The following is a 9,514-nucleotide window of genomic DNA, read 5'->3' on the forward strand; positions in this document are numbered from 1 at the left end:
CCACCCTGTGAAGACATGGTAATTCTATTTTTATTCATATCTTTATCCAAATAATGACTTTATGTATTTACAATTATGCTTCTCTTAATACTGTATTAAAGTCCATTATTTGTTTCCTTGTAAAAAAATAAAAACGCTTTTTCTACTCTTTAGGATGTCGACAATAGGGCATGCCTGCTTTGCTGCCCTAACATTTGCCTTCACACTGCTGTAAAATAAAATAAAAAAAACATTGCCGGTAAACTATGCTCTTTTTGCATTCAGTTATCCATTCAGTAATCTGTTTTTCTTTTGAACATTTTAGAAAGATTTAGCCGTAACTAAGAAGTAAATCGAATATCGAGAGAGCTTTTACAATCAGGCACATTTGAGCCACCTAAAAATGATCTGACAACCGCGGGGTCCTCAGTTTAGCGCCAGTTTAGATTTTCTCCCTCGCTTTGGGGAGAAGAACAGCCCCAAAAAATGGTTTGTTAAACAACAAAACACGGATATATTTGTGTTACAAAAATAATAGTAATATACTGAAACGACGTTTTGATTCCGTTGAATAGTAGAGGAGACACGAGGTGGGAATTTGGCACTTAAGTGGTAAGTTGTCTTCGTATGTTGAATTTCGTGGACCGACTATATTGTAACTAATCAAATTACATTCACGTCTTAATGGTGGTTTGGTAGTGTGTAAAATGTCTAACGTGTACTCGACTTGTAATGTTACTGCCACTTAAACCGTGTTTGTTCTGTAGCTTGGCAGGTGTAATCAGGTTGACTCTACTTGATAATGGATTGTAAGTATTTTTTTATTTTATTTGGCATTTTTCCTCACAGTTTCCTCCACATTCTTAAAATAAATGCATGTCAGGCGCATTGAAGATTCTATATTGTCCATAGGTGTGAATGAGAATGTTTTGTGTTGTTGAGCAGTACATTTTTTTACTCTTTATCAAGGTGAAGACGATTTGGACATTTTGACAGCCCTGTTGGCTGAAAATGATGGCTGCGAAGAAGACCAGCAGCAGCAAGCAGATGACTTGGACGACCTGTTTGACAATGACGATGGCGAAGAGTATGTGGAGCCGAAGGACGAATTGACTGAGTTATTTGGAGATGTGGATGATATTGAAAAAGAAGAGCAGGTGGTGAAGAAAAATAATAGCAAAGCCGATGAGAGTCTTAACAGGTCCCAAGAGGAGCTACAAGGTTTGTATCTGCGTCATTTCTTGCAGAACACATCACAAGTTGATGGATTTTTTTTTTCTCTTTCCATCATGTTCAGAGGAGTTGAGGCAAATGCAGGAGAAAATGCAGGCATTGCAGAAGCAGCTGGAAGCGAGCCAGAGTGCTCCCTGCTCCTCTTCCTCGCTGAAACCATCAGGGAGCTCACCCACTCGGAAACCTTTGCCTTCCAGTCAGGCCCCAAAAAAGCGTATCACAGAAAAACCAGCGGCTGTGACACAGAAGCTAAAAAAGGAATCAGGTACACGCTTGCTTATAATTATGTTCACTGTCATGACGGTCTGTTTCAAATATCAATGACAGTGTCCCCCAATCCAGGAAAAACAGGAAGCAAGGAGTCCTCTGACTTTATCTCCGAGCTGAGCAACGCCGACTCAGCCAAACGCAAACCCAGAGTGACCCACCAAAGCAAATCCAGCACTTCACCAGGTTAAACTCATCACCTGAGTTATTTGCGCTGCTCATTTCTCAGTGTATTATTATTTTTTTCATACCAGAAGCCAGAGCACCATTGGTGGAGATTAAGATGGGAAGCTCCTTCCTGCCTGTGGAAAGCACAAGCAAGGCGGCCACTCCTCAGCGTCCGTCTACAACCTTCCAGAGCAGACCCTGCCCGACTCCTTCTTCAGCGGGACCGCCGAAGCTGGACTCGCTTCCTAAAGATGTGGCGATGGAGAAATACTCTGGATTGCGGCTCAGGTCAGGACCTTTTTGGGAAAGCTCTAATTAGACCCATTCAATTCTCTGCATGTTTTTAATCAACCATTTTGTGTGCTTTTCAGAAAGCCACGCGTTTCATCCAGCGATATGGACCGTAAAATGGCCGACCGACGCCTCATCCGCCTCTCACAGGTACCGGAGCGCCTGCAACGCGAGAAGCTGGAGGACAGCGACTGGGTGACGTTTGGCGTGCTGGTCAGCAAAGCAACACCGCAAAGCAGCAGCAGCGTAAGAATCCCGTATTCGATCCGACGACGCTTTTGAGACTCTCTAGTTTTTTTTACACCTCAACATCTCTGCCGATAAAGGGTAAAACATTTAGTATCTGGAAGTTGAACGACCTCCACAACCTGGATGTGTTCGTGTCGCTTTTGCTGTTCGGAAACGTCCACAAGGAGCACTGGAAGACCGAAACGGGCAGCGTCATCGGAATCCTCAACCCTAACTCCATGAAACAAAAAGACGGATATGATGGGGTGAGCGCAAACATCTCACATTAAAATGCCAATATTATATTTATTAACGTCGCCTTTGTTTACTGCCATGTTCAGGCAGTTCATTGAAAGTTTCTATCTTATAACATGCAGGTCAGTTTGACAGTGGATCACCCGCAGAAGGTGTTGCTGCTGGGCGAAGCTCAAGATTACGGCACGTGCAAAGCCATGAAGAGAAATGGAGACCCCTGCTCTCAGCTTGTTAATATGGTAATACTGTCAATATAATATGGGAATACACTTTTAGCTTCAATGAGTCATTTATAATTCTAAATATTGAAATAAGAATCAATTATTATATTCTTCAATTAAGCTTTGACATACATCCTTCTTTCTGCCCTCAGTACGAGTGCCAGTTCTGCCAATATCACGTCCAGGCCCAGTACAAGAAGATGAGCTCCAAGCGCTCTGAGCTGCAGTCGGCGTTCTCCGGAAAGGGGCCCAGCAAGGTGAAGGGCGTCAGCCTCAGGGAGCGCCTCTGTCAGGACGGCTTTCACTACGGCGGCGTCTCGTCGGCAGCCTGCGCGGCATCACTGTGAGTCCAACGATGGCGTCTGCTCTCATGTGACCTTTTCCTAATCGCATCCATATGCGGCGCAGATCCGCGTCCAAACCCCAAAAATCAGGACAAACAACTTTGGACAAGCTCTTTGTGAAAGGTTCCGCTCGTCACATCCTTCATGCGAAAATGCTCGGTAACCCGACTCCAGCCATTTCATTGGATCCTTTCTCCACGGATGGAGTGACGTGTCATGCTGACAATCTGTTTCCATCTTGAAGCCCTGAAGTCGTCTGGTGAGGTGTCAAACTGTTCGAACGAATTCAAGAGCTTGATGTCGGTGCCGTCGCCGGGAGCTCTGCAGCTCAAGAAGCACTTGATACAAGGTATGAAACTCGGGACAAACGTCGACCCAATGTCACCACGGGCTCAGAGTTTTCGTCCTGTCCGTCAGGCCCTAAAGACGCACAAGGAGCTCCTGTTCAGTCCATCTCGGCTTCAGACCTTCTCAAGCAACAGAAACAGAAGCAGAGGGAGTTCCTGCTAAATCGTCAACGTCGAGCGGTCGCAGTGCCCAAGTCAGCCGCGTCGTCTTTACTGGCATCCCCCAAAGCAGGCGTCCCCGCGACCGGCCAAAGCCCCGCCACACCGGAAACCCCCACGCTGGGTCGAGGCTTCGCAAAGGGCGAGGACGTCCTCTTCTTCGACGCCAACCCGCCCGCCGCCACCGCCCTGAGCCTCTCCGCCACCAAGCTGGCGGCTCTGAAGAAGCTGAGAGCCAAGGGGATGGCGCTGGAGAAGGATGACCCCAACGCTGTCAAGAGGAAGAGGATGAGCTGCGGCGAGATCAGCGCCCGGGTGGAGAAAAATCTCACCTCGCCCGACGGTAACCACACGTAACCCGTTTGGTGGAATGACTAAGGAGTCATCACTGTGTGTTCAATATCATCCACGCAGTCGAGCGCGGCGATTCTGATGAGCCGGCTGAGAAGAAAAAGCGAGGTGAACGCGACTACATTCAGTCGGCGGAGTTTCAAAAAATCCTCAACGCCAAATCTCTCCATGGAGCGGCGCTACAGGCGGTACGAAGCACCTGCTGAAATTGCTTCCCGCAGTTTTTTTCTTTTCTCATTTCACTTTGTTTATTTTCGACCCCCCCTCGCAGACAGAGTATCAACTCCAGGAGCGATATTTTGACGCGCTAGTGAAGAAGGAGCAGATGGAGGAGAAAATGAAGGGCATCCGAGAGATGAAGTGTCGGGCCGTTTCATGTCAAAAGGTCACTTCCTGTCCGCCACCGACAAATAGAACAACGCCACTTTACGAGTTCTCTGTTTTTTTTTCGCCTCGCAGTGCGACTACACGTATTTCAAACCGGCCGATCGCTGCGTGGCCGAGAGTCACCCGCTGCGCTGGCACGACGCCGTCAAACGTTTCTTCAAGTGCCCGTGCGGCCAGAGAGCCATCGCCCTTGACAGACTGCCTCACAAACACTGCAGGTAGCGAGCAACCTTGCATCCTTCGAATCCTTCCTGCATTGAAATTTAAACTCGGCATTTGTCTCAAATTTTTCCCAGCAACTGCGGCCTCTTCAAATGGCAGCGTGACGGAATGCTGAAGGTAAACACGTCGTTATCTAAAAAGCATCCAAGACTTTGTGCTTTGCATTCCTTCCGTCTGCATGAGATAAAATCGCTGCCTCTTCTTCTTTTTTCCCTCAGGAGAAAAAGGGCCCAAAGATTGGCGGAGAGCTTCTCAAACCCCGAGGGGAAGAACACGGAAGGTTCCTCAACAGTTTAAAGTAGAACCAATTCTTTTTTTTTTAAATGACTTTTAATTTTTATCATGTGACATTTGAAAGAAATTAAACCACTGTTACGCATTGGCCAAGTTCTAAGTACGCAAAGAATTTAGTCGTTTCCCTTTTTGGGTGTTCCCTCTAAATATTGTTACACCACGAGGAAATACTTGACTCTGATTTTGTGATAATAGAGAGCAAGAATTTTGCAGCGGGCCCGAGAAGATCCCGTTCATGCAAAAACTCGGCATGTTTCTGTACTTAAAAAGATCTTGGAAGAACTAAGGTTGGTCATTTATTCCAAATGTATTCATCTTTTACTTTTGGCGATTCGAGAGCCGCTCAGTGAATCACGTCTCCCTCTGCACACAATATGAAATGTGAGTCTCGTCTTCTGCGTGAAGGCAAAACAAATTTTTGTAATCTTCTCCAGGTGTCGGGGCTCACGCCAGCCCCGGCAATCTCAGGTTGTATTTTAAACAGGACAACATCAGCTTTTAGCAATTACAGAGTGCTTTTTGCTTTTTCTCCTTCTGTTTTTCCGATCCGGAAAATAACTTCAGCCTGATGACTTGCGCAGCTCGTCTCTTCTTCCATTTGAATACTCCGAATTCCTGACCGCGCTGTGGTTAAAGCATCAAAAATGTGTCTTTGTCGGGCTCCAATTCTTTCCCTCTCAGGAAATCAAACGCATCTAAACCGTTTCACTCGGATTTACAAACGCCTCAGGCTCACAATCACGGTAACTTTATGAAGCTTGTATGTCCGTGGAAAAAGCAGTTAAAACAAACATGTCTGACGTAATGTTGACTTTATTTGTTGAGTGTGTCCAATGTAAAAAAAAAAATTATACACAAAGCAGAATTTGTTTCTAACATTTTTAGGATATTTTAAGCTATATTAAAATATCGGTTCACTTGACTTTGAAGACAATTAGTGAAACCAGTGAAAGCGAGGGTATTGTCCGTCATAGTTGTACTCGCGATACTGCTCTTGCTTCTCTCTGCTTCGTTCGCCTTGTTCTGTGTGTTTAAAGGAGACAAAACATTTTGTATTTACCGTTTTACAACCTACCGTACATTTTTAAACAATATTTAGGTCTTATTGTGACGTAGCGCCAAATGATTTTGAAAACTAATAATTTTCTTCTTCCCCCATCAATATTGCGATTGCAAATTTTTTGTTTTTCTCAATGTAATTTTTCTAACAAAATTTATTACATAACACAAAATTAGGTTATTTTTCTCTTGTAAAATGAAAGATTTTACCGGTACGATCCTCTTCGGCGTAGTTCTCGTACTCGTTGCGTTTCTCTTCGTTGTTCTCCCTCCGGCGCTCCGCGTTTACCCGAAACACCCTCTGCTCGGCTGGAAACACACGGCGACCGAGCGTTTCGCGTGAGAAGGGACACTGCGCCGCCATATCCCGTGACTCCTTCTGAAGGCCCGTGATGAATATTCAAGGGGGCCTTCACACTTGATTGACTTAGCAGCCGTTACTCATATTTTGCTTTTTTCGATCTGGTCAGTGTGCGACTCACCAAGCTGTTCGTAATATCTCACTGAGCGGCGACTGCGGCGTTTGAAAAAGGTGGCAGCGTCCGCCTCGGGCATGAACACACGTCGCGCCGCCTCTGGTGCTGATGGGGTCAGAGTTCAACGCTTGAAGGTTAGCCACAGTGGTGAATATTTATGTGATGTGTTTCGCGAGTATCACCTTTGACATCCGCTGCTTTCGGGTCATCGGCACTTTCACAGAAACTGGAAACTAAAGACAAATATTCACTTGGAATGTATTTTTGTTTATCCATGCCAGGCAGAACAATTAAAATGCTTTTGAATGTGAAATGTGTGCTTGGGCTGAGTTAATGTTGGTAAACGCATGCAAAAGAAGGTAAGAAATGATTTTTTCCCCCTCAAATATTTTCCAGGCTGCTCCAAATACTCAACTGACTGATTTTGCCCAAAAACAGAATCACAGAGGATAAACTCACAAGTGAGGATGAGGAGGGTGATGAGGCAAGACAGAGCGAAGAGCGGACTTCGAGACATCTTGGAGAGCGGGAACGGACTGCCGATGGAACTTGCGCGGAGAAAAGTAAGAAGGGCGGATGAGAGGCGGGAGGAAGAGTGGGAGGAGAGAAAATGAGGAGGGACTTTAAACGACACAAATGACGTCGATTCAAGCAGTTTATTATTAAAACATATTAAACAGCTAGCGTACATTCATTTAAAGTGTCCCGTAAATTCGGTTTAATCACAAGGATTGAGTTCAAGTTTTTTTTTTTTCCCCCAGAGTGTCAAAACTGTCAACTTAAGTGCACAAATTATGACTAATTATCACAATTATCTTTTGTAAAGTGAACACAGCAGCCGATTGCTTATTTAAACATTTTGTCGGCTTGTCTCAAAGTCCGCCTCGCTCTCCCTGTACCAGGCGGCCTCGGAAAGCCCAAGTGTCCTGTAGGGGGCGACAAATGAGTTTAGTCTTTATTGCCTTTTGCGCTTTCAAGTGGTGTCAGTGAAATGCTGAAATGACCTGGAAGGTGACACTGACAGTCCCGGGGTACTTCCTGGACACTAGCTCCTTCACTTCATTCTCAATATTTTCCTGCGATGTTCCCTTCACGTCGATGTAATGGCAGTCGGAACTGGCGTAGTGGCAGGAGATAGCCTGGAAACAAAAAAATCGTCACACTTTTGCAAGCGTTGATCGGATTTGGTGTCGTACCTTACGGAATCCTCGCGTCTGATTCATTCCAGAACCGTGGATCAGCAACGGGTGGAAGAAGACCGTGTCGCCCTTCTCCATCTCCAGGTGGATCCTGGGATGGTCTGGGTTGTAGTCACGCACTCCGTGGTACATCTTGTTCACTCCACCCTGAGTGCGGGGAAATTCAAATCAGGCTTTCAAGCCAGGCGGCGATTCTACGTCGGCGCTCGGACCTCCCACTCTGGGTAGTCGTGCTCCTTGAGCGTGCCCGTGTGCGTTCCCGGCAGGACCACCAGGCATCCGTTCTGCCTGTTGACCCGCTCCAACGCCGTCCAGGCGCAGACGATGCGGTCGGCCGGTCGGAATGGGAAGTAATGCAGATCCTGATGCATGGGGTGGCGAGACGTTTTCTTTCCTGCAGACACAGAGGAGCTTTTCGAAAACCAACCCGGTTGTCAATTTGAGAGCGTCCTCTTACCCGCATCGGGAGGCTTGTTGATGAGCATGGTGTGCATAGCCATGATGTTCGGTCCTGTGAAGCAGCCCACATACTTCAAGATCTGACAAGAGAAAAGGTCAGCTTTTAATTTTCGCTTAGTGTTCCAAGCACAACGTTGACAAATGTGTTTCATACCTGCGGTAAGGTGCAGTACCGGAAAAGTTCGGGATCCTCCTGGAAGTCTTGGAGTTTGGTGACGGCTTTCTGATCGGGAACAAACTCCGACTTGGAAATGGCCACGTCTCTCATGACCACCAGACCGGAAACGTTGACTTTTCGTTGACAAATGCGCTCAAACTCCTTCCTGAAGACAGAAAGACGCAGGTAAAACTATTTCGTACTTCATTTGATGTTGACGTTTCACGCCGTCACCTGAACAAGTCAATGTCCTCGTCGGCCACAAGATTCCTGACGACAAAAAATCCATTTTGCTCATAGAAGAGCCGCTCTTCTGGCCTCAGCAGGTCATTGTCGAGTGTGTATCTGACAATGAGAAACTATTTTAATTCACAAACTCTTGAGTCACATAGAGCTGCTGTCAGGTAACTAAAAATAGCAAAACAATGCACTCAAGTCTTATTTGTTACTGGGTAACGTTATAGTTGGAAGTCATTGTTTGATCTGTGTCAAAGGAGGCAATAAATACTTATATAAGTTATAAAAGTCTTTCCTTACCTTAGATTGTGGGGGTGAGGGGCGGTGCTTTGAGCCGACGTCGGTGTTGCCTGGAGTAGCTCAAGTCAAGGATGATAGCAGATTTAAATCCACTAAAATCTCAAAACAGGCTTTTCAAAAAGACAGTTGAACTCATTTATTTACGGTGCACCAAACTCATTTTGCATATTTCCCATGATGCACTCCATGATCTCAACCTTGCTGACACTCTGTTAGCAAAGACGGCGGAGCAATAACAAGTCCTGCCGTTATGTTCCGACATTGCAACGGGTGACTAGCTAATATTTCAGCTTCAAAAAAACAATAATTTTGAACATAAACTCGTGCAAAATCATCCCGCTTTGCAATCAATTGTTGAGTTAGCCGGTTATTACGCTAGTCGTAACTACGTGCATAACTGTTGTCGGGAACATTCAATCATTTAAAATACCGTTACTTGGGAGCATTTAATGTTTTACGATATAAATAGACTTATGCGCAGATCATCCAGGCGGCCTTTGTGGTCTCCGGTGAGACTCCCCGGCCTGTGTTACCTCCGCAGTCCACGTCTCGATGCACAGCTCTCGGGTATATAAGATGAAGTTTTCCGCGGTAAAGATCCAAAGAATTAGAGGATACAACCACGGCTGGGGTCCGATCGAGATGCCCCATCATCAATTTGAGCCTTTCGGCAGCCCGCGACATAGTTTAGCAGGTTGGTAGACGCTCTTGTCCGGTCACTTCACTAGTAATATGTGGAAGTAGGTCAAAGAGCAGAACAATAACACACGTGACCTTTTGCTGTTGTTTGGTGTACAATCTTTATAGTTCAACAACTTGAAATACCGCACAGTTAAATGGACATATATCTGTATAAATCGCATCATAACTTGATTAATTTA

General features: G+C 45.7%; 3 protein-coding genes across 6 annotated transcripts; 1 reads left to right on the forward strand and 2 right to left on the reverse strand.

The window, feature by feature from the left end:
* The first annotated feature begins 18 nt into the window (after window positions 1-18).
* Window positions 19-6,594, forward strand: mcm10 (minichromosome maintenance 10 replication initiation factor). 4 transcript variants are annotated; one of them, XM_061268288.1, is made up of 18 exons: window positions 19-591; window positions 747-788; window positions 949-1,200; window positions 1,277-1,477; window positions 1,540-1,665; window positions 1,734-1,935; window positions 2,019-2,184; window positions 2,265-2,432; window positions 2,544-2,660; window positions 2,795-2,985; window positions 3,051-3,145; window positions 3,231-3,335; window positions 3,404-3,835; window positions 3,907-4,031; window positions 4,115-4,228; window positions 4,303-4,448; window positions 4,527-4,569; window positions 4,671-6,594. In XM_061268288.1, the coding sequence occupies exons 2-18, from the start codon at window positions 782-784 to the stop codon at window positions 4,752-4,754; spliced, it is 2,574 nt and encodes an 857-aa protein (XP_061124272.1). In that variant the 5' UTR covers window positions 19-591; window positions 747-781; the 3' UTR covers window positions 4,755-6,594. The 4 variants fall into 4 exon arrangements, with proteins under 4 accessions (XP_061124272.1, XP_061124273.1, XP_061124274.1 ...); XM_061268289.1 differs by having other exon boundaries at window positions 1,737-1,935; XM_061268290.1 differs by having other exon boundaries at window positions 1,555-1,665.
* Window positions 5,542-6,898, reverse strand: ucmaa (upper zone of growth plate and cartilage matrix associated a). The gene is made up of 5 exons (XM_061268315.1): window positions 6,741-6,898; window positions 6,464-6,514; window positions 6,288-6,386; window positions 6,016-6,114; window positions 5,542-5,769 (listed from the first exon to the last, which is right to left on the reverse strand). Exons 1-5 carry the CDS (start codon window positions 6,796-6,798, stop codon window positions 5,681-5,683), a joined length of 396 nt encoding a protein of 131 aa, XP_061124299.1. The 5' UTR covers window positions 6,799-6,898; the 3' UTR covers window positions 5,542-5,680.
* A 25-nt stretch (window positions 6,899-6,923) lies between these two features.
* Window positions 6,924-9,406, reverse strand: phyh (phytanoyl-CoA 2-hydroxylase). The gene is made up of 9 exons (XM_061268308.1): window positions 9,252-9,406; window positions 8,634-8,683; window positions 8,331-8,441; window positions 8,094-8,262; window positions 7,938-8,019; window positions 7,693-7,874; window positions 7,478-7,627; window positions 7,286-7,420; window positions 6,924-7,207 (listed from the first exon to the last, which is right to left on the reverse strand). The coding sequence occupies exons 1-9, from the start codon at window positions 9,315-9,317 to the stop codon at window positions 7,154-7,156; spliced, it is 999 nt and encodes a 332-aa protein (XP_061124292.1). The 5' UTR covers window positions 9,318-9,406; the 3' UTR covers window positions 6,924-7,153.
* Window positions 9,407-9,514: the final 108 nt, after the last annotated feature.

Source organism: Syngnathus typhle, linkage group LG21 (assembly GCF_033458585.1).
Source record: "Syngnathus typhle isolate RoL2023-S1 ecotype Sweden linkage group LG21, RoL_Styp_1.0, whole genome shotgun sequence".
Taxonomy (NCBI): domain Eukaryota; kingdom Metazoa; phylum Chordata; class Actinopteri; order Syngnathiformes; family Syngnathidae; genus Syngnathus; species Syngnathus typhle.